Raw genomic sequence first — 24893 nt, 5'->3', positions numbered from 1 at the left:
AGAAACCATATTTTGCTTGAAGCAGTTTATCAATAAACCGCATCGCGTCTGTTTCTACAAAATTGTACAGGAAAGTTTTCCGGGATTCTGGATACTTACGCGGGTAATACCTTTTGACGATTCTATGTAGAAACACGCCGTTTGATATATCTTTTAGGTGAAAAGAAAATAGAGAAATATTAGGAGGTTACTATTTTCCCCCCTTTTGGGGATATTTATTTCCTCTAAGTTTGGTACTCTTTACCTTTAATCATTTGGCCATGTGAAGGCTATCACACATTTTGAGTTTAATCTTCGAAATTTGGTGTTCATCAGTTTGTTGTCCAAACTCTGTCTTACATGTAGATTTGTTTATAGGAAGATTAACATAATATCTATGTGGAGTGCAATCATTGACCTCTTGTAGAGTCGTGCAGTCACATGTATTCATAATGCTGGTGCTTTTATGCCATACATGTACTTGTCAATACTGGGTTCCACTCTTTTGTACTTGAACTTATTAGTAAAAAAAATATTTTATTAATGTCATTGAAGTAGCTGTGTGAAAGCAATTACACACAACAGATTTAAAATCAAGGTTATTGTATTACAAGTATCAGGTTTGTTTGCAGAACAGTGGTTTTGCCAAGTACTCAATCCACGTAAAAAGCCATCAGAGAGAACAGGTTTATTCTTGGAAATGTTATTCATTTGTTGTTTTTCAATTAAACTCTGTCTTGATACATGTTTATTTTAGATACCAAGATTGACAGAATATAGATGTCAACGAGGAGCAAAGTCATATATATTCAGAACTTATGTGCTTTAATTATAAAGTCTATACTTGTGAATACTGTGTTCCGTTTATGCTGTACTTAAACTTCTTATAGTAAAAACATTTGACGTTCTTGAAATAACTGTTTTCATCATTTTTTTCTTGTGCATACTTAATCCATTATCAAACCTACCATTAACCTGAGCTATATATGCTGTTCACCATTGGTCTACCATTCACTGTACTTTATTGGCCTACTATACATTGTACACCTTTGGTCTACCATTCACAGTACACTTGTGGTCTATAATGTATGGCCAATGGTGTAAATTGAATGGTTGACCAATGGTATAGAGTGTATGGTATGACAAGGGTGTACAGTGAACGGTAGGCCAATGGTGTACGGTAAATGGTAGGTCAATGGTGTATGGTAAGCCAATGGTGTACGGTGATTGGTAGGTCAATGGTGTATGGTAGGCCAATGGTGAACTGTAAATGGTAGGTCAATGGTGTGCGGTGTGTGGTAGGCCAATGGTGTACAATGTATGGTAGGTCAATGGTGTATGGTGAATGGTAGGGCAATGGTGAACGGTGTATGGTGAATGGTAGGTGAATGGTGTACGGTGAATGGTACGCGAATGGTGTACGGTGAATGGTAGGTGTACGGTGTATGGTAGGCGAATGGTTTATGGTGAATGGTACGCGAATGGTGTACGGTGAATGGTATGCGAATGGTGTACGGTGAATGGTAGGTGTACGGTGTATGGTGAATGGTGTATGGTGAATGGTACGTGAATGGTGTACGGTGAATGGTACGCGAATGGTATACGGTGAATGGTAGGTCAACGGTGTATGGTGAATGGTAGGCGAATGGTGTAAGGTGAATGGTAGACCAATGGTGTCCAGTGAACGGTGGCTGAATGGTAAATGGTAGGCCAGTGAATGGTGGCTGAATGGTGGTCAATGGTAAACCTGTCTATAGTGGCCATGGTAGATCAATGGTGAATGGTGTTTGATCAATGGTATATGAATGGTAAATGGTGCTCATGAATATGGTAATAGTAACGTCCCAATTATTTAAATTAGTTTGAATGGTATACCATTGGGGCTTGAATGGTATACCATTGGTGTATGATGGGTGCTGTGCGAATGGTATTCCAATGGTATATCAATGGTGTTTCAATGGTGTATGGTGTATGGTATTTCAATGGTATACCATTCAATTTTTTTTATAAGGGTATGTTTATGAGTTTATGTACTTGTTCTAAGAAACCCTGGAAATCATCTTTATTTTGAATGAAAAGTTGTTAGTAGGTAGGAAAATGTGATTATATTACAACTCGTCTACTAGACGATCTCCCAAATTACTGTGACATCCCGATTTGAAAATAAAATTGTATGCCTCCCTCTGCGTTGAGATCGTAACGGACACGCAAGCGAGAACTGTCAATCAACCAACAGTGAATGGGGGCAAGGCCGCTCCGGCCGGCATGCACTGAGAATTGTAAACATTACATGCAGCGCATGTTCTCTGCTGGCTCGTTTCTATAGTGCCTTGACGGTTCTAGTCGAAGCAGAGAAAGTAGTATGAAAGAAGAAAAACAGATTCTGATAGCGCAACGAAAGATATGTACAGACCATCTAAGATAAGAAAAATGCAGACTTACTGACTCCTCGCCGGGATGGTAGTAACGTGGCAAATTTGGGGCGATGTACTTTAATATTACATGAAGATAAAGCGAAAGTGTAGCACCAAAATAAAATATGTGCGATCCAGAACATCATACATGTACTTGAGAATAGAATAAGAACATGTGGTCTCTCGAGCTCTGCGTGTGTCGTGAGCTGAGGCATGGACCATGGCTAGCTGAGGGAAGGATGGCTTTATCCCATGCGTGAACGTTTCGTTGTTTATGTGGGTATGCAAATTACTTGGTATTACGTAAGACTCTTCCCATATCGCTCGAAAAATGAACATAATACAGGACATTCATTTTTAATTGTGCAGTCACATGATTATAACATTTCATTTATTCAAGACTGTTTCTCTAATGGGCCGAGCACCTTTTTGAGAGCAGTAATCAAAACTTGTGTAGTAAATCTGCCATATTTTACTCACGTATGCACTCCCTTCCGTTGAACGCGAGGTCCTTTCTTCTTCTTCTTTTGCTTGACAAATTTTTGGCGAAATACCTTTAGATTGTAAATTTTTAGATGAAAACCTTTTTTTTTTCTTTTTTTTTTTTGCTTTTCAAAATTTTCTCATGAATTGTGCCTCCTCCCTTTAGAAAAACCTGGATCCACCCCTGCACAACGTAAAGCTGCCCCCCCCCCCCCCAGGACCAAAATCCAGTTAAAACCAATTAGGGCAAAACCAATTGAAACCAGTTGGCCAACTGGTTTCAATAGGGAAATTGGAACAACTGGTTCCAATTGAAAACCAGTTGCCAATTGGTTCCAGTTAAAACCAACTGGTTCCAATTGAAAACCAGTTGCCAATTGGTTCCAGTTAAAACCAATTGGGCAACTGGAACCAGTTGGCAATCGGTGTCAATTGGTTCCAGTTGTTCCAATTTCCCTATTAACACCAATTGAATCCAATTGGAGGCAACTGGTTTCAATTGGTTCCAGTTGAAACCAATTGGAGGCAACTGGTTTCAACTGGAACCAGTTGAAACCAATTGGTTTCCAACTGGATCCAATTGGAACTAATTGGAATGAACTTAATTAGTTACAAATTAATTAGCATTTGCACTAACTATTGCTCATATGCCAACACAGAAGCAGTATTATATGTCTATTGATACCAATGTAAAGGGCATTGATAAAATACAGACTTTCATATGTATATATTATATGGAAGATCTTCAAATATATGTATTTTTATTTGATGTAATTTGGTAACAGTTAGTGGTGTACTAATTATCCTTTAATCTGTTTTAATTATAATCTATAACATTTATGAACATGGTTTTCACTGCGAAGTATTCTAAATACTTATCTTTAAAAAGTGTGGCACTTCAAATTGAAAAGAATTAAATAGATACATTGTTAATGATGATGAATCTCATAAAACATTAATCTGTGCACACTGGCAGATAATATGCAAATTAACTGGTTTCAATTGGATCCAGTTGGGTAACTGGAAAATTTCCAATTGGAAACCAATTGGAAATCATTTCCAGTTACCCAACTGGTTCCAGTTTTATTTCCAGTTACCCAACTGGTTCCAATTAGAATTCATTTCAAATTACCCATCTTTCCAGTTACCCAATTGGTACCAGTTAGGATTTCCAGTTACACAACTGCATGGTTCAAGTTAGGATTTCCAGTTACCCAACTGGTTCCAATTAGAATTCATTTCAACCCATCTTTCCAGTTAGAAGTCATCTCCAGTTACCCAATTGGTACCAGTTAGGATTTCCAGTTACACAACTGCATGGTTCAAGTTAGGATTTCCAGTTACCCAACTGGTTCCAATTAGAATTCATTTCAAATTACCTATCTTTCCAGTTAGAAGTCATCTCCATTTACCCAATTGGTACCAGTTAGGATTTCCAGTTACACAACTGCATGGTTCAAGTTAGGATATCCAGTTACCCAACTGGTTCCAGTTAGAAATCATTTCCAGTTGGAAGTCATTTCCAGTTACCCAACTGGTTCCAGTTAGGATTTCCAATTACCCAACTGGTTCCAGTTAGGATTTCCAGTTACCCAACTGGTTCCAGTTTTATTTCCAGTTACCCAACTGGTTCCAATTAGAATTCATTTCAAATTACCCATCATTTCAAATTACCCATCTTTCCAGTTAGAAGTCATCTCCAGTTACCCAATTGGTACCAGTTAGGATTTCCAGTTACACAACTGCATGGTTCAAGTTAGGATTTCCAGTTACCCAACTGGTTCCAGTTAGAAATCATTTCCAGTTGGAAGTCATTTCCAGTTACCCAACTGGTTCCAGTTAGGATTTCCAGTTGCCCAACTGGTTCCAGTTGGGATTTCCAGTTACTCAACTGGTTCCAGTTAGAAATCATTTCCAATTGGAAGTCATTTCCAGTTACCCAACTGGTTCCAGTTAGGATTTCCAGTTACCCAACTGGTTCCAGTTAGATATCATTTCCAGTTGGAAGTCATTTCCAGTTACCCAACTGGTTCCAGTTAGGATTTCCAGTTGCCCAACTGGTTCCAGTTAGAAATCATTTCCAGTTGGAAGTCATTTCCAGTTACCCAACTGGTTCCAGTTAGGATTTCCAGTTGCCCAACTGGTTCCAGTTAGGATTTCCAGTTACCCAACTGGTTCCAGTTAGATATCATTTCCAGTTGGAAGTCATTTCCAGTTACCCAACTGGTTCCAGTTAGGATTTCCAGTTGCCCAACTGGTTCCAGTTAGGATTTCCAGTTGCCCAACTGGTTCCAGTTAGAAATCATTTCCAGTTGGAAGTCATTTCCAGTTACCCAACTGGTTCCAGTTAGGATTTCCAGTTGCCCAACTGGTTCCAGTTAGGATTTCCAGTTGCCCAACTGGTTTCAATTGGTTTCAACTGGAAATTGTTAAATTCCAGTTAAAACCAATTGAAACCAGTTAAAACCAATTGAAACCAATTGAAACCAGTTGGAAATCCAACTGGTTTCAATTGGATTTTGGTCCTGGGCCCCCCCCCCCCCCTCCAACACATAACTGCACAGCCCAACAACCAATGTAACGAACATTTTTATAATAATTATATAAAAAGATTTGGTGCAGCATAAAATATATAAAATATAAAGGTATATATGCTGGGGATAAAAAGGACATAAAAATAATTGCATTATTCTGTGGCCGGCGGCGAAAGCATAAAAATATTAGATTCTGGATTGGCGGTGTTCCGGCGGTGTTGAAGCATGATCTTCCGCCGCCAGTGCCAGAATGTATATTTTTACGTACTTCGGGGGGGGGGGGGGGTAAGAAATATTTCCATCCACATTTCTTCCACATCGGCTGATAAATGCTTAATTATTATCATTTAGGGGGGGGTGTCCCATGCAACTAAAGTCTGAATTTTTAAGTACATCGTAGCTTTATTCTTACAATCATGGACCTACTATGGCCTAAATTAATGATGCGAGCGCGAAGCGCGCAAGGTAATGTTTATTTTTATATTTCGCCTTGAAAAGAAATATAGGAGCGCGAACTTTTTTATGAACATGAACATCTTAAACGGGTCATTCTACTCACTTTTGGTAATCACGCAGGGTATGTTCATCTTAAACAATTCGATTTGATTTATTGTTCTCGTAAATGCGTATTAGCATTTTCATAACAAAAGAAACATAATATCGTTTAAAATTTTGGCATGAATAATAGAGTGTACTTATTAAAAATATGATTCAACCCACACACACCAAATGATCCACACCCAACATATTATGATATTAACAATTAGCAGGATCGAGGATTGTCATTATAAGCACATTGCTTTGAAAAAAATAACTGAAAACCCGAGATTCAAACTTATTAAATTGCATTGATTATACAACAGAATGGTGCGAGCGCGGAGCACGAAGAACGAGTTGAAAATTATTAATATTTTGACATGAAGAGCTGAATCGGGTCATTCTAATCAAATACGGTCTTATGGTAAGTATAAAGTTTATACGCCAAGCGAGCTGATATTTGTTGAAATTAAGATCTTAATACGAAACATTGTATAAACTGTTTTGGAATATTGCTGCATATTTTCCTGAATAATGATAAGAGCGCATGTAAAACGCAAGCTGATTTTTTAAAAAGTATATTCGCGATTGATTTTTTTGGTATAATGATTTCTACTTTTTCTGTTTTCAAATCGTTCCTCTTTTCTTATTTCATTCACTTTTCTTCTTCTTATATCCTTTCTTATCGTTCCTCTCTATTTCCCCTTTCTCTAGGCATAGATAGCAAAGCCCCAAGAAACTCCAGAATCCTTAGACGTCCAGATGGTATTTTGTACAAAAAAATGAAGTCACCAATCTAAAAATGTCACTTTAATCCGATTTTAAAAATAGTGGAAAGACACATGCAGGGTTCGGCGACAGGGCATATAAAGTTTAGGAATAAAATAGAGAAATTCGAGTAAACGCAAAGAGTTGAATTTGAAAAGTTTTTCGATTTTATATTAAAATCCTACATTTTTATTTCAATAGCATGTTCGTGATATTACTTATAACCCCTTATAACATTGCATTATGAAGGGTTATATATAGATATTCCCGTGATGCACATCAGTGTTTCCACTCCTCCCGAAATTCCGAAAATTTCGGGAAATTTTACCTTTTCCAGGAAAGGTTCCGAATGAAACAAATCCATGCAGGAAATTTCGGGAAATCCAAAGATTACAAGTAAACAATAATTAAACATAGCAACTGTCAACATTCATGTTATATTTTGCTGAAAGTTTCGGCTGGCTACATTTTTGTACAATTTTTATTAAAATCAAACTAAAAATTCTAGGAAATGTCTATAAATTCGAGAAGTTTGTTTTGGATCTGTGGAAACACCGATGCACATGGCCTTTGTAAGCGGGGGTGCTAAATCACCTCCAAGATTTATATGGGGGCGATGTACAGGTTTGATCCAAACACCTTCATTTTGGTGCGGAAAACAAACTTTTTATTTTTGATTGTATGATTATTTTGCTTTAAATTTTAAGTATTTTCCTTTGTCAAACTGCTATTTTGGTATTATTGGTTTTAGTAAACATGTGATATTCATCTTTTTCTTATTTTTATTTTCAAATTTTTCCTTTCTTTTCTTTTTTCTTTCTTTCTTTCTTTCCCTCTTCCTTTTAAGGGGGTAACTACCCCACTTATCTAAAATTTAGGAGGGCGTGCCCCTTCCCCTCGCTTCCATTTATCGCTACCTTTCCCATTCCCTTCGTTAGTCTGGTAACCTTATTTCGACGTCAAAGAGTCCACTCTATTGTTCTACAACACAACGAACATGACTAATGAAAGAAAATTGGGAGAGATACATGTAAGTAAAATGAAAGGATCTGAAAACGAAAATAAAACGACGTGTGACCAGGTTGAATTATCTTATTCACAAAGTGCAACCCTGGACATGGAGGAATGGGGGGTCTGAACATGTGATTTTTGAAATCTTGAAATGAAAATCATTACATCATTATGGAATATAAACAGGGGAAAAGACAAACAAGAACATAGCAGACATTTTCGTTTCTAATATTAAAATGTCCTTTATTTTTTCTCCTATTTCTTGTCTTGTCCAAGGTTGGAGGTTGGTTGCTAGCGACCCCCTCCCTTCACGCTAGCGCATTTACACACTGACGAGGCGGATCGGAGAGATGAAATCATATATCTCCAGAATGGACGATGAAAAAAAAATTAAAATTATTGAAAGGGGGAGCGGGAACGCTATAGATTATGCCTATACCTGCGGCCCCCTCAAAAAAAAATGGAGACGAGGGAAGTGGAAGGGGCGAGTAGCGTATAAGTTCTAAGTAATGATAATAATAGTAATAAAATAATATAATATTTATATAGCACACGTGTCCATCTTGTTAGGTGCTCAAGGTGCCCATGTATTATTATCACTGCTTGATTCGTGTGATCAAAACGAACATACCTATAATCCTTTATTTGAGCCCCTCCCCCGCGCAAACGAAAAACACTACGAACTTCCACAACCATGCAAGGGAGAGGGGGGGGGGGAGAAGTGGTGTTCATTTTCAAAAGTGATTATATTATTTTATTTTTTGCTCACGAGCTACACTCCATCGTAAATGTTCAAAATGTTTGTCGGTATAGCCCTTGATTCTACAAATGTATATCGGTAACGTGTACTGACGTCAGCTATACGACCATGAGTCTTGGAAGTGTTCAACACTCTCCTCAGTCACATTTTCTTCCACCATACCCAGGGCAGTACAGACTTTCATCAGTTAAAGGTAGGGGTGGGAATTATCATTCACACTTTCCCGATAGGCCGCCAAAATCATTTTTTTTTTTTGGGGGGGGGGGCATTATTCACGTTATTATTTATTTATTTATTCATTTATATATTAGAGGGCTTGACCTAACTAAAGATCGAAGTTCTAATACAGTCTTATCTTACCTTATCTCATGAGGTCTAAATATATCACATGCAAGCTAAATTTATTGTATATTTTTATTTAGAACTGAGAATTGAATATTCTGGGCAGTTATTGTAATCATGAAGAAGATGCGTATCTAACGAAAAGATTCGTGCGAGCGCGAAACACAGAAGTAATTTTTAATATACATGTACTCACCTACAAAAGTATTCGTTTTGCAGTGACTCATGAATGTACATGTAATACAAATCTCACCGATCAATAAAATGCGAGAGCGAGTTGTACATTTTCAATATCTGGGACTGAAAAATGTATATTCGAATCACATGTTCAACCATAAATTGGATGGATATATAAACATAACTTTATGATGCGAGCGTGCATGAAGCGCGAACAGAAATTCTAATTTTCCGCCCGAAACTCGGACAATCTAAGCACTTTTTCTGTCATGTACAATATGAGTATTATTGAGAACTGAACATGTTAACCACGTTTTGAAATCATAACCAGGATGAGTATGTAATCAAACAATTAATGCGAGCGCGAAGCGCGAGCTGATTATTATTTTTTAAATTCAGATCTAAAAACTGGAAAGTTCAAGTCCGTTTTTTATTTAAAGAAGAAACGTCATATTAGAGAATTAGACGCGAGGTGATTTTCCCCCTGGATTTAGACCTAAAACAAGACATAAAAAGCAATGGAACCATGAACAGAATGGCTATATATATATATATATATATATATATATATATAACTCAACAATCGATTAGAGCGCGGAGCGCAAGCTGATATTTCTTCCGACATGAAAAGTGGACTTTATTACATGGCGTATCTAGCCGTGGCGGCAATGGAGGCACGTGCCCCGGGTGCTACTTTCAGTGGTGCAAAAACGGGAGATAGATGCAAAGAAAGAAAGGAAAAAAATGAATAGAAAAAGCAAAGGAATTAAGACGCTGAAAAAAGGAATACCGCTGACAGTAATACCCCCGTTCTCTGTACCATTAATGCACTTTTCAACATAAAAAATTATCTTGCATGTCTTTACCCAGGGATGAATATTCGTGCAACTTTTAATTAGTGATATACTTATATTCTCTCCATGAATTCCAACAAACACTCCTTATAAAAAAAATAGTTTTTCAAACTCAAATGTCATAACTTTTCATCTATAGCTACGAGTTTGCATTATTTTTATACCTTTCTTTTCATTAATTCTTGCAAACAGTTCGGAAATATAATTTTCTGGTTTGTCAAAGCTTCTCACCACGCTCTGATTTTGATGAGGGAGATAAAAACTCTCCATTAGACATTTTTAGGTGAGGATATACAAAATATCATCTCGCGCTTCGCGCTCACATTAGGGCCTACCCCGATGAGATACGTATCCTTTTCATGAATTCCTACAAAAAGCCCCTGAAATTATCCATGCTTTGATTTCCTCCCGTTTAGCTTTTTCAAACTCATTGTTCTTTAACCTCCCACAAAAAGATTGCCGGACAAAACTTCAACGTCTACAAAACTCTGCTGCCCGTCTCCTAACATACACTAAAAAGTATGACTCCATCTCGCCAATCCTCCAGTCCTTACATTGGCTGCCTGTTGATAAAAGAATCTCCTTCAAAATTATTTTACTATTATTCAATTTATTCTCTCTTCCCCCACATTTCTCCGCAGCTCTATCTCAAAATATCAGCCTTCACGCAGTCTCCGCTCATCATTCTGATGCTCTATTGCTCCAGACACCCAGAACCAAACACAAATGGGGGGATGCATTCTCTGTTATAGGACCAAAGCTATGGAATCGATTGCCTATCCAATTATGCCAAATTTTCATCAACAGAAACATTCAAGTTCCAGTGAAAACTAAATTTTGATCTCCCATTAACATTCAGGAGAATTCAAATTATTCTTTTTCGTTTTCTATTGTTGTTGGGTGTTGTGTTTATTTTTCTACAAGCGCCATGAGCACCGAAAGGTGGACGCGTGCGCTGTATAAGAAGCCACCAATATTATTATTATTATTGTTATTATTATTATTATAATTATTATCATTATTATTAAGATTTCCCCTCAATATTATTTTTTCAGCTCGCCCCTCGTGCTTGCATGAAATGCTTAATTAGACAAGCATCGATATGTCCCGATTGTAGGTCTCAATATCAATAATTTTCGGCTCGCGCTCCGCAAATGAGTTCATTGTCTGGATATGCATCATGTTAATTATTACAAAAAGTGCTTAGAATATTCCTTTTTAAGATCTTAATACTGGAAATAATAGGCACGTGCTTAGCGCTCGCATACGTTGTTTTCGTTAGATACGCATCATTTTCATGATAAAAAACCCCGGACTAGAATATTATGTTTATTTTGACTGGTCGAGTGCAGAGTATATACACAATAGACCTATATTTTGAAAGGGGTGCGATTTTAGCACTTGCCCGGGCCTCGTTTGTTCTAGATACGCCACTGTGGACATGGTGGACATTAAATTAAACAATGTGAGCGAATAGCGCGAGCTGAATATTATTATGGCCCGACAACTGGACATTCTAAGCAGTTTTTTTTTCAATGTAAATATCAAATTATATGTACCTCAGTAAACAATAATTGCAAGCGCGAAGCATAATAAGCTATTTTTTACATGTAGACATAAAAACTAGACATTCCTTTTGCACTTCTTGTAATAATGAATACGAAGGGTATCTCATGCTCAACAATATATTTTTTATATATATAATTGATCATGACTGGACGTTGTAAAGCAATAAAGAACAAGCTGTTTGTAGCGCGAACTAAATTTACTGACATAAAAGTGAATATTTTAAAAGCGCTGCCCAACACGTAAGAAACTTGTGAATATGATAATGGAACAGTCTGAATGATGCGAGCGCGAAGCGCGAGCTAACAATTTTGGCGACTGGGACATATGGCCGGGCAATTTTAATCACTGTACATAAAAAAGAATGGGCTTGATTGTAAGGCGATTTAGACCTAAAACATATATACATTCAAATCTCTCTCGGAACATGAAGCAATTAATTAGAACCGCCCTGTGTGACAGTATATTCTAATCACTGTCGGTACAGCATATATATACACGGAGTAATGGAACATTCCTTCGTGACCCAACAGTTATATCATTTTTCCGGTAGGCGTCAGTCCGACAGCCTCTTTTCTTTTCATTTTTTTTTCTTTCCTTCTTCCACTTTTCTTCTTTCTCTTCTTCCCCATCCTCACTTCTATTTTCCCCCTCTCCCCTTACCCCGACATGGGAAGGGGGGGGGGGTCGTACCCTGTTAGAGACGGCCTTTCAATATCGACGGAAATACAATTATGCTCATTCACAAGAATTTGTTTTAAAATACACGAATTTAAGTGTATTGTTATGTGATAGTTGTGGTGATGATGTATGACTAATTGTTCCATGGAATTTGAATGTTTCAGTGATTGGATCGAGCAGAAAAGGGAACTTTCGTGATTGATAACGTGTGACTAATTACACTATTTCATTTTTCATCATTTTCCCCAAATGAATGATATCATGAGGATATATTATTTTACATTTGTTTTATATTGATTTGTTATACTCGTATTTATTAGAAATTTTCATATTGTAATGCTAATTTAATTAATTTATTTTTAGGGACTCCGGGGAAGAACAGGTTGGCTATTAATAGCCAATCTGAAACGGGTCTATCCCTACGATTCTGTATTACATGCATTGTAAGCTTCATTACTGTTATATTGTTAATTTGTTATATTGTTTTTTTTTTAATTATTTGATTATGTAATGTTATTTTGTTTATATTTATGCATTTTTTTAATCGTGAATAAAACCAACCAACCAACCAATATAAACAATACCAGATCGAAGGTAAAGGATGCATCATATACGCTGAGGTTTCATCCCGGGGGGGGGGGGCCACTTACATTGACGAATGGATACCATGCGCGACAAAAAAACACGTAAAAAGGATGTCTTTTTCACGATAGGGCACGTTACGTACGTAACGTGATAAGGGTGTCAAAAACACAAAAATAATGAAAAAAGGGTATCTATTTCGCTAGGAAAATTACGTGTTTAGGGTCGAATTCGCGGGGATGATAAAAAAAATTAAAATGTTTTATAAAGGATGTCCTTTTTGCCCCAACACTTCGTGTTTAGAGTCCTATTTGCGCGAGGTGTAGAAGGTGGGGTCGTACTAAACCAAATAAGGTAAAGCCGACGACCGAAGGACCCGTAACAATAAAACATTCCTGTACTTGTTTAGGGGTTCATTTCAGGGAACATTTGCCAGGAGTATCGTTTTGTTTCCAACACTTGTTAAGGGTAGGGTTTCACACGCCAATACTTGTTAAGGGGTGCATTTTCACAATATGGAAATTACGTGTTTAGGGTGCTTTTTGAGACCCCATGGTCGCGCATGGTATCCACTCGTGAATGGAAGTGGCCCCCCCGGGGGTTTCATATAAATTGTATGAAGAAAATCAATAACCAATTTACAGGTTTTCAGGTAAACGAGCTAGAAAAGAACACAAAACACTATTTTCACGTAAGGTTCATATAGTAATCAGGGATGTGTAAAAAAAATCAGACTTCTTTTTTACTGTAAAGAATTTACGGAAGGAGGATCGAGAGAGGGGAAGCAGAAGAAAAGAAAAGAGCGGCCGAAAGAAATGGAAAATGTAAAAGAAAAGTGATATGATTTGAAAGATGTCATGAGCGGATTATATGGCGGAGAAACTGAAAGAATTATTGACCCCAATCATGGATAAAATTAAATACGATTCCTACCCCTTACAAAAAAACCATTCAAAAAAAAAAAAAAAAAACCAACAAAGTTTATGGATAATAATTTGTAGGTCTAATAGTCATTATAGTCCGGGGTCTAGGAGTTGAGATGTTTTGGGTTTGCAACTACCCTATCTACCACGTTCCAAAATAAAGTCCAAAACTGATAGGCCCCGATCGATCGGAGGGGGGGGGGGGGGCAATACGTTGATCATGTTGATCATATAGTTTCTCCCCGGGAGTTTCTCATAAGCATCTTACGTGAAGATAGGCCTACCGAAGATTTTGATGGGATGGGAAATCCGGGATGGGAATATCTTTGTTGGGGGAGCTCGTGGAGAACGTAAAAACACACACACACACACACACAAAAAAAACCACGATGGTGGATATATATTTCCATGCCAGGGGGGGGGGGGAGGAGAGGTCACTGCCTTTATTCCGAGTTCCTACCCAGCTATGCCCCGTGCATGTAAACATGCACATGACACACGAAGGCCTGTGACTACGTGGACGCAACATGACCAGAGTGGAGTTCGGATACATATTACAGCTCCATGATATTGCATTACATGGAGCTATATTGCATTCTCTTCTCGAACCAGTCGACGGACGTTTGCTATATCGTGACCAGGTAAAAGAGAATTATCAACAACCACAAGGATATCTTGTAGTGCATGCAAAGGTAAACTAAAGAAAAGAACAGAGGGGATTTTTTTTTTTTTTGGGGGGGGGGCACAATATAGCTTCTGGAAAATCACGCTCCATCCCCGGCCCCCATGATCCACAAAAAAAACTACTACTACTCTACACTGTAGATCCGAGATTGTATTTGTAGCCCCGGTTTGTCGCGTTCTTTTCTGTTGTTGTCGTTTTATTTGCTACTAATTTACGTCGCCAAAATATAAATTCATCAAAATCCCATGGTCTGTAAGTCTACAAAGTTCATCATGAGGCATACATGTAGCATATTCAAATGTACAGACCACAGACGGAATGGACATTCACGAGTTCGACACAGTTTGACGGTATGATCATGGACCTATGATATTCCCCCAATGTTATGCACAAGCGACAAACACAGCTACACCCTTTCACACAGGCAATAAGCAACGCACATGCATCGATCGCTTATCGCACACACCGAGCGGAGACACAGAAAAAACCCAAAACAAACTAACTTCGCCCACAGATCACGCAAGAAGCGAAATTCACCGTGGTAAGCTCCGCCTACTTTCTTGCATACATCACAAGGTGGCGCTATATAATATGGATTTAAATTGGAAACAGAATCATGAATCAACCGTCGAGAAGTGCATTTTGTTCTTCAAACATTGCCTCAGATTTTCAGTTTTTAAAAACACTTCCCGAACATGTTATGATCCCAAACTTTCACATGGGTATTTTTGAGCTGTTAGTCAAATGTTCATACCATTTTCAAAAAGCAATATGATAATTTTTTAAATTGCTCACAAAGTGAAACAATCCCTTTAAAGTAAAATAATGAATACTTTTAAATTAGAAGGAAACTTGAGAATATTGAAAATCCCAAACACAAATAACCACTTAATATTTGCCTGCAAAAAAGTGCCATCTATTTAAAGTACCAGAGTAATTCATCAATTACTGAGCAAAAAGTAATTTTCTATAAAAATTATTTACATGATGATTTAAATAAACATATGGTCTTTTGTTGGATTTGGTCAGCAATTACTTGTGACATTACACAAATGAAACTTATCATCATAGAACAAACCAAGCTACCTCACAGCTTTTTCTTTCATACAACCATTAGTGATATTGCTAATTTCAGATCTTCCAACAATAAAACTCACAATCTCAAACATTCAATTTTTCTTAAAATATTATTTCCATATTGTCTTGATCTTTACTGAAATCATTAGTTCTTAATTGATGAAAATTCCCTTATCTTAGGCCAGGGGAGGATCCAGGATTTACCAATGGGGGGGGGGGGGCGGCACATTTTACCAATGAAAATTTTACAAGCAAAAAAAAAAAAGGTCTTCACTTTCAAAGGGGGGGGGGGGGCACGGGTGTGTTGTGCCCCCCCCCTGGATCCGCCACTGTCTTAGGCAATTATTCAAACTAAAAGGCCTCTATTCTTGAAAGAGGTTTCTATTTTTGCATGGTACAAAACCATGGACTGTAGCAAATTTTGGTACATAATTATGCTTATTTCATTTCATTGTGTACACTAAGAAAAATCCAAATATATGCGTATTTTGGGAAATGGGTGCTGAAAAGGAACCACGGTAACACAAGAAATCTGCATAAACCATGATTTTGAACCAAGGAACAATTGGAAGCTCTTTTGAGAGTATGGGCGAAAAAAATATCTATTTACCCCATGGATGTCTTGTGGGAAGAAAGTACTCTCATGAAGACATGACTAAGATCATGTTCATCATTCATGTAGCAGGTTGTACAGAGGTCAATGGCATAGCATTCAGTGCATCTCCATCGTATACCTCTGATCTCATCAACATTACACCCATCACACCAGATCTTAGGATGACAAACTAAAAAGTGAAAATATACACAAATAAAAGTAATCAATGGCAATATCTTTATTCAAACCTGTCTAGCGGCAATCAGTCTAGGGGCCATCTGTCTGTTGAAAATGTGCCTCTAGTTGCCAGACAAATCAATCCCCATTAAAAGAAATGTGTGTCATAGAACCCTTCAATAAAGGCCACCTGTCTTCAATGGCCACTTAATCTATTTTCCTTGGGTGGTTCTGCCTGATAGACAGGTATGTTTGTAGATGCAGCAGTATAAAGCAAAAACTAAAATTCAGATTTTCCAAGTGGTGAATATCATAAGTTGGCATTTGTGGTCTTAATGATCCAGGCATTTTACAGAGATGTGGTCTACACTATATTAAAATTGCATTACAAAAAGTGCTTTTGTGTTTCATAAGCTAATTCCAGCGTCACATTCCAGACTTTGAAAACCTTGCAGTCATGCATGGTAAGGGATCAGCAGCCAATCAAAAACCAATGTTTCCAAGTTATGTATGGAACAGTGCTCAGGACCTCCCTTGCATTATCAGAGATGCCAATTCCTTCAATGAATGGCTCAAGCCCAACTGACCAAGGTTCTGAAAGGAAACATGTTCAGGCAAGAAGATGGATCCCTATGCTCACCCAACCAGTATATCAGATCTCTGAACAATATTACTTGTTTTGCATTAAGACAGAAATACTGATACCTTCATAATTCCATATAATGTGCTAAATAATAATTATAATTTTTTGATAGGGCATACCTGAGTTTGAAGTGTCAATGATCCTGAGATCAAAGGCCTGGTCGTACCCAACCCGGTAAAGACCCTTATTACCATTGTCCCACTGGACCACCACAGTTTTGGGGGGAGAGTACGGTTGATGGACCTCTTGATGACTTAGGACTGTTCCTGCTTGTCCTTTTCCACCGTCCTGGGTCTTGTAGGCCCAGTCTGGTCCTCTTATCACACGAAAACCAGGTTGTACAGGAGTCTCCATAGTTGTGCCTCTAGAAACCATGTAAATGTCTAAAGAACTTGAGAAAGACAAGAATAAAAGGATGCGATTAAAGGAGAAATTGGATTACACTGTCGATAGCATTCTGCAATACACTTAGCTCCAAAATTAAACAAATGAAAAAATTTATTTCAATTATCAGAAACTGAATTATGTCATTTTTGATTTAATGAATCTGCTTATTCAAAAATTTATCAACTGAACCACTGGCGTAAATCCTTGCATCACACCTATTGGTCGGGGGGGGGGGGTTAACAATAGGTGTGACACAAAGATTTACTCCAGTGAACTGAACTAAAGAAATTTAATTATTTAAAAAAAATAGAATTAGGATCCCATTTTGCACAATGATACCCTTTAAACTCTGAAATCAAACTATTTTGTAAGTTTACATTCGCCCCAAATGGATCACCCTAGCTGGCTCTGTAATTGTAATAAGCCAATTCCTGATGAAATAATATGGTACCCCTTTCCACCAAATACTTTAAAAATCTCCACCATTCACACACAAAATATTAATATTGGCTTTTGAGTCTTGATCTATGCGATACAAAACTTTGCTTGACAAAAATTTATGTTGTCAAGTGAACTTTGTTCCTTCTTCTGCAAAGCAAGTATTAAGATCCTTAAGACCTCACCTTACTTTGTCACCAAGACTCATCTCATAATCATACAGATCCCTTCTTTTCCTGCTCCATATGTAAGGCAATCACAGGACATCACCTTAGATCTACATAACAGATCGAGATTGTTCTACCCTCTCATCTTGATCAAACAACAAATTTTATTCTGGACTAGAGTTAGAGATATATCTCTCACCTCCCAATAAAAGTATAATTTGTTTTCTATAGATAGAAACAAATTGAACTTTAATTGGGAGGCGAGACTGATAGATATATATATATGTCTTTATTTTAACTCTAGGGCCTAGAATAAAATTTGTTGTTCGATCGAGATGAGAGTAGACCCTCGATCTACATTCCTTTTAGGCTTTTCTCAGGACTTAAATATAGCCTAGGCTTCAATTTAGTCACATAATACACATAGGCCTAGAATTACGGTATCCTACGTTACCTTTTATAGTTCTAAAGTAGATCTAACTGTGGCCAACTGTTAGATCTAGATTCTAACTTGCATTTGTTCAGCTGGTACAAAACGACCCATATTTAGATCTAGACCTAGACCAAAAGCTGCGGTCTCTGTTATATTGGTTGTTCCGCTGAACTCTGTTGGCTCCACTCACCAAATACAGAGACCGAAGTTCTAGCTCGATCTGTACAGGGGACTCAATGGCCATATGTTTATGTATTAAGTTCGGATAAAACAGGGAAGTGAAGTTGCGCGACAGCCGAAGTAAGTCACTGTTATTCCCCTTTTAAGTTTATTTTTCCATTTTGGTGCATTTCAGGCCAAAAGGGAATAATAATTTTTATTTTGGTACAATTATTTTCATATATTTTTAAGAAATAAAGAAAAAAATCGATGAGCCCTGTCGGGGGGAAATTTGCATTGTTAACCCCCTAATGGTGGCTGCACGATAGCGAGCTGTCTGTGTACAAGAAATTTAAAAAAAATTTAAAATGTTAAAAAACTCCTTGAAACAGACGGCTGCCAGCTGTCTAATCTAGACCTACCTCGAGCGATGTTCGTGCAGGCTCCACTCCACTTCACTACCGCTACGTTACACTCGTAGGTGGAGTGTAGTGTAGCGGTAGTGAAGTGGAGTGGAGCCTGCACGAACATCGCTCAAGGTAATCTAGACCTAGACCAAAAGCTTCAGTCTCTGTATTTTGGTTGTTCCGCTGCACTATGTTGGCTCCACTCACCAATGGGGATTATGGTGAACAGGTGAAATGTCAGAATTGTTAAGGAAATCCCCAGAAACAATGGTTATTCCTGTCTAATCTAGACCCTACTTTCACTTTATTTAAGTTTAACGCCAGTCTTGCCTAATTTCTTACTTAAAGGGGAATCCAACCCAAATAAAAACCTGTTTTTATAAGGAAAAGAAAAATCAGACAAGTTGATAGGTGAAAGTTTGAACAATATTGGACAAACAACAAGAAAGTTATGAATTTTTAAAAGTTGTAAATATTGGTAATCACTATACCCATGGAGACTTCAAATTGGCCGCATATGGGATGTCATAGTGATGTAAGGCAAGGACTACTCTTCCATGTACTCCAATACATATTATGACTAAAATGTCATTTTTCCCAAAGGTTTTATTTCAAATTATGTTTTTCTTTCATGAGGACATAAAACAATATACTACCAGGGTTATATTTAGATTACTGCCCCAGGGGAATGGGTACTTAGGAGAAAACCACAAATCCCTGATAATAAAGTACATGGCCTATGAGAAAGTTGTCCTTGCCCCTTGTCATAATTTACTTACCCAGTTGCCAATTTGAAATCTACATAGTATTAGTGATCTCAATTTCAAAGCAGCTATAACTTTCTTATTGCTTGTCTGATTTCTTTCAAACTTTCACCATTCCGTTTAATTTATTTTTCTCCTTCCCAACACAACATTTAATGGCCAAGGCTGGATTCACCTTTAAATAATAGTCAGGAATAACATTGTGGGTATTTATTTAACAATTTCTGACATTTTACTATTGGTGAGTGGAGCCAACGCAGTTCAGCAGAACAAAAGAGGAAGTTAGATTAAAGCACATGGATACGGTACGTGTCTGTGACCACTCATTCAATGACCAAGGTTATCTTGTTCTCAGTTACATCTTCATGTGTGGCCAAATAAGGTTGGCAATGTTTGGCTTATTTTCACTTTTTCTTTGGGACAAATGCTTAATTTTTTTACACTGTCAGTTTCCATATAACTTGGCTCTTAAGTAAATTTGATTCTTTAACTTATTTTTTTCATAATTAAAGGTCAAGTCCACCTCAGAAAATTGTTGATTTGAATCAATAGAGAAAAATCAGACAAGCATAATGCCGAAAATTTCATCAAAATCGCATGTAAAATAAGAAAGTTATGACATTTTAAAGTTTCGCTTATTTTTCACAAAATAGTTATATGCACAATTTAGTCACATGCAAATGAGAGAATCGATGATGTCCCTCACTCACTATTTTTTTTGTTTTTTATTGTTTGAATCATACAATATTTCATTTTTTAAAGATTTGACAATTAAGACCAACTTGACTGAAACATAAAATGTTACACAATGGTAATTCCACATGTTCAGGGCGAAATAAAACTTTGTTTCACAGGACAACGAAGAGAAAATTAGAATATTTCATATATCATGTAATGAAATACAAAAGAAATAGTGAGTGTGTGATGTCATCAGTTCCCTCATTTGCATACCGACCAGGATGTGAATATAACTATTTTGTGAAATTAAGCGAAACTTAAAAATGTCATAACTTTCTTATTTTCCATCCGATTTTGATGAAATTTTCAGTGTTGTGCTTGTTGGATTTTTCTCTTTTTATTCAAATCCACTTTTGGTTGGTGTGGACTTGTCCTAAAATAGAGATTGACAAATTAAAATTTTCTTGCCATATTACTTTCCACCAATAGAGGGCGTACACAAAAATATGCCAAAAATTCAGGTTTATGAGCGCTCTGGTGAATACAAAAATTATTCCCAATTAACTAATGAAAATAAATTGCAACTGTATGGAAATTGGTAATTTTGGTCACAAAAGTGATATTTTAATGATTTTTTGAAGTGTGTGCTCTGTACAGCATTGGCATAGGCCTACCATTACCAATTACCATATGATAGTCTACCTCAGGCGATGTTCATGCAGGCTCCACAGCACTTCACTACCGCTACACTACGCTCCACCTACCGTACCCGAAGGTGGAGCGTAGTGTAGTTTACATCATATTGGTAATAATATGAGAAGTGAGATTTTATAGATAATGTCAATGGCGACAATAGTCAAATATGACTAATTGCCACTCAAACCAACATAAGAAGAAGAAGAAGTGGTAGTGAAGTGGAGTGGAACCTGCACGAACATCGCCTGAGGTAACCATAGTCCTACCTGTAGATTCCCCACAGGCAGGATGGTTGCAGTGAACAAGTGCCTGTGACTAGTGTGACTGTGAGTGTGACATCCAAGAAGCATTTTTAAAGTCTTTCAAAAATTCCAGGATCAACATAACCATGCAGGTCACAGGCCCAGCCCCAGGCTATTTTAACGTTTATAGAGCCTTAACAGAGGTTTGATCTGGTTTCTAATCTGTTTCTAGAGATGAGTTAAAACTTACCATCAAGCTGATTGCGTCCCGGGATGGCGTCACGATCCCTGCTCCTAATGATCAATCCCGCGGTCTGGACCGTGACGTTTGAAAGCGGGTACCGTATATATATATGGTACGGTACGGTACGGTACGTCTGTCGAAAAGTCGATCAGCAGCGCAGCAGCCGGTTGAGGGAATTCCCCGAATCCCACTTCCAGCTGAAGATGAGAGTTTTTAAATTAAATCTGTTGTTGTTTAATTTTGGTTTTAACAGCGTTCATATTGGGGGGGGGGGGGGTTACTAGATTGAATTGAACAGGAAAAAAATCACAAGCCCGATCCCTCACTTTTTTTCTTTTTTCAACATGTTTTTATTAAGGATATCTTTCAAATAATTACATATTCTCAAGATAAATACAAAACAATTACAAATCTTCATTTTATATAAGCAATTAGGATATGCAAAAATATATATATATTTTCCATAAACTGAAGCAAATAAGGATGGAATGAAGAATGAAATTCCTTAAAAATATACTTTTATATCTAAAAAAACAACAACAAACAAACTAACTAACTAAACTGAGCCCCCAACCACTAGCGTACCTACGGGGGGGGGGGGGGCAGTCTGCCCCCCTGACGAGCTTGAAAGACCTTTTTTGCCCCCCTGACGAGCTTGAAGACCTTTTTTTTTGCTTGTCAATTTTATTTCTGGTACAAAATCCTTTATTTGTGATTGAAGACTTTTTTTTTTTTGCTTGTCATATTTTTATTCTGTTACGAAATCCTTTATTTGTGATAGAAGACCTTTTTTTTTTTTGCTTGTCAATTTTTTTGTTGGACGGTTTTGCCCCCCCCCCCTGTGGAAAATCCTAGGTACGCCACTGCCCCCAACCCTCTATGTATTTTAATAACTAATATTGAATGACTGAATGATTTGCAGGAAAACAGAAATCAACATACATGTATTATCATTGCATCCCATTTTACATCAAGCTTCAATATAACTTTACATAATTATACACACAAGTGATACAAGAGAGGGGTAATTGAAAAGAACCAGCAAAAAGAAAAAAAAATCATCACCATTCACACCAGGATTCACACTCGCACCACACTAGACACATCCCACACATTTTTTTTTAAACAAGTGCACACCTTGTTACCAATATTGCATATAGCATTTCGATTTATTTGAAAGCAGGATAAAAGAGCATTGTAGATTAAAAGCCTTGCTCACGGGCATAGGTGCCGCGGCCGGGGATCGAACCCCGGACTTTCCATGTATAGCCAGGCGCCTTAGACCACTCGGCCACGGCACCTCAACCACACATTTTTTTTTCAAAACAAGTGCACACCTAGTTACAAATAATGCGTAAAGCATTTCCTTTCATTTGAAAGCAGGATAAAAGAGCATAGGTGTCGTAGCCGGGGATCGAACCCCGGACTTTCCATGTATAGCCAGGCGCCTTAGACCACTCGGCCACGGCACATACACACACCCTTCTTAACACCCACACACACATGCACATACCATGCATACGTAAACAAACATAATAGGGCCTATACAAATCTGCATATGAACGTTTAATTTTTCGCGAAATAGGATACAGAAAGAAAAGAACCTGCAAATCATTTTGATACATGAGAAGGGGAAGTTGAAAAGAAAAAAATCATCAACATTCACACCAGGATTCACACTCGCGCCACACTAGACACATCTCACACATGCACCCGCACACACAAAAGGCAGCGGCGTAACAGGGGTCGGTGGCCAGGGGGGGGGGGGGTAGGCAAGAGCCAAAAATTTCCCGGTCATATCATGGTATGAACAGGCGTAATGGTATAATATAATGAGGCGACTATTTTGAGGCCAGATATTTATTGCGTCTCGGGCAGAATTTATCATTTAAACAAAGTTGCGAGCGAGCGAAGCGAGCCGAGCAAAAATTTTGACCTTTTTAATTCAAAATTAAAATCCAATTTTGTGATAGATTTTGACATGATATCCAGAGAAAAATACATTTCACTCTTCTCTCTTTAGATTCCCTTTGTTGTGGTCTGCACGCCACTGTGGACAGGATTCTTTGCGGCAGTAGCGTGAAGAGTAATTCCATAAAGAGTAATAACATTATATTCAGGAAATAAAATTATATCCTACATTTTTCCTTTGCTTTTCTTTCCTCCTTTTTTTGTTGTTCTTGTTTGTAGAACTTTATGGGGCCATGGCCCAACCATTTCATACGCAACATAGCAATGTGGGAAAAATTTGTAAAAAGTCGCCAGCGTGCAGAGCGAGCTGGAAAAAAAATTGCTTATTGAAATTAAATTCTAATTATGTGATAGATTTTTCCATTATATTCAGCAAATATAACGATTCATTGTTTTAATTCATTTCATTACACGATGTCTCCTATAATTTCTTATATTTCCTCTTGGGTGTAGAACCAAGACCCCCCCGCCCCGCCTGTATGCCAGTGACTGAACGTGATTGAAAGGGGGCGTTAAAGAGCCATTTGAAGGTGATAAATGAAGAGCCCCTACTGCGTGGGGTCTGGGGCAAAGCCCCGGTAGCTTTTTGCATAAAATTTAGCAAACTTATAGCACAATGTTGTATATGCAGTCCATCTTTCTTCCCGCTCTTTAATTTCAATCATCGGCAGCCCGGTCGTGTTATTATTTTTTTTTCTTGTCCCTTTCTTTGTTTACCAATTAAGCTTTTGATTAAATACATTCTACCTTCGCTTCCCTCTATTGTTTGCCATTTTGTCATCTTTTGATTTATTTTCCATCATGCTATTGCATTACCATGATTACATAGGTCTATTTTGGAATATTTTGTTCTTTCTCAAATGTTCTTCTTTCGTACATTTTCCTGCTTTCCTTCCTTTACAATTAAAAAAAAAAATTCTTCGTTTTCTTTTCACTTTTCCCTTTCCCTTTCCTTTTCCCTTTCCTTCCGCTTTCTTTCTCCCTCCTTTTTTTCTTTTTTCCGTTTTTCTTCAATTTTCCCGGTGAAATTCACCAGGGGGGCAGCTTGCCCCCCTGTCAGTTACGCCACTGACAAAAGGGGGAAGATCATCAATCAATATCAAAAAGGGGGGTATTTAAGGATTCCAGCTCAATTAATGTTTATAGGATTTTCACAAAATGTAATTTCTATTTTGAGCGCACTTCTATATCATATATGCAGGGACGGCGGAGCGAAGTTGAAAGTGGATTGGAGGGTCATGCACATGGAAAAAAGGCCATCTGTTCTTTCGAAAATGGCACTGTTAAAACAAATGAAAAAAAATGACATACCTATCCCACTCACATGACTAATGAAACTTAAGGCACGTAGGATTATTCAGACATGTTTTTTTCCTTCATTTGTATACAAAAATGAGAAGTTCCTACCAATGATGCAGTGGCATGAGCCAAAAAAATTGAGGGGGCTAGATATAACATATCGCATAAAATTTCTAGAAAGTTCCATCAATCAATCCATCAATCAATCAATCATCCATCA

General features: G+C 37.6%; 1 protein-coding gene across 1 annotated transcript; it reads right to left on the bottom strand.

Annotated features, from left to right (window-relative positions):
* Positions 1-15108: 15108 nt before the first annotated feature.
* LOC129282107 (E3 ubiquitin-protein ligase MIB2-like) lies at positions 15109-21197 on the bottom strand. The gene is made up of 3 exons (XM_064113218.1): positions 21184-21197; positions 16908-17179; positions 15109-16158 (listed from the first exon to the last, which is right to left on the bottom strand). The coding sequence occupies exons 2-3, from the start codon at positions 17161-17163 to the stop codon at positions 15980-15982; spliced, it is 435 nt and encodes a 144-aa protein (XP_063969288.1). The 5' UTR covers positions 17164-17179; positions 21184-21197; the 3' UTR covers positions 15109-15979.
* Between the last annotated feature and the right edge of the window lie 3696 nt (positions 21198-24893).

This window comes from Lytechinus pictus, chromosome 18 (assembly GCF_037042905.1).
Source record: "Lytechinus pictus isolate F3 Inbred chromosome 18, Lp3.0, whole genome shotgun sequence".
NCBI classification, from domain to species: Eukaryota; Metazoa; Echinodermata; class Echinoidea; order Temnopleuroida; family Toxopneustidae; genus Lytechinus; species Lytechinus pictus.
This window is presented reverse-complemented; position numbering and strand designations above follow the sequence as displayed.

Bases quoted from the DNA above. Each gene is read 5' to 3' on its own strand.
- LOC129282107 (XM_064113218.1), bottom strand. From the start codon at position 17,163: ATGGTTTCTAGAGGCACAACTATGGAGACTCCTGTACAACCTGGTTTT. The intron at 16,159-16,907 runs GTATGCCCTATC...TTCACTTTTTAG, and splicing joins CATTGACACTTCAAACTCAG to TTTGTCATCCTAAGATCTGG.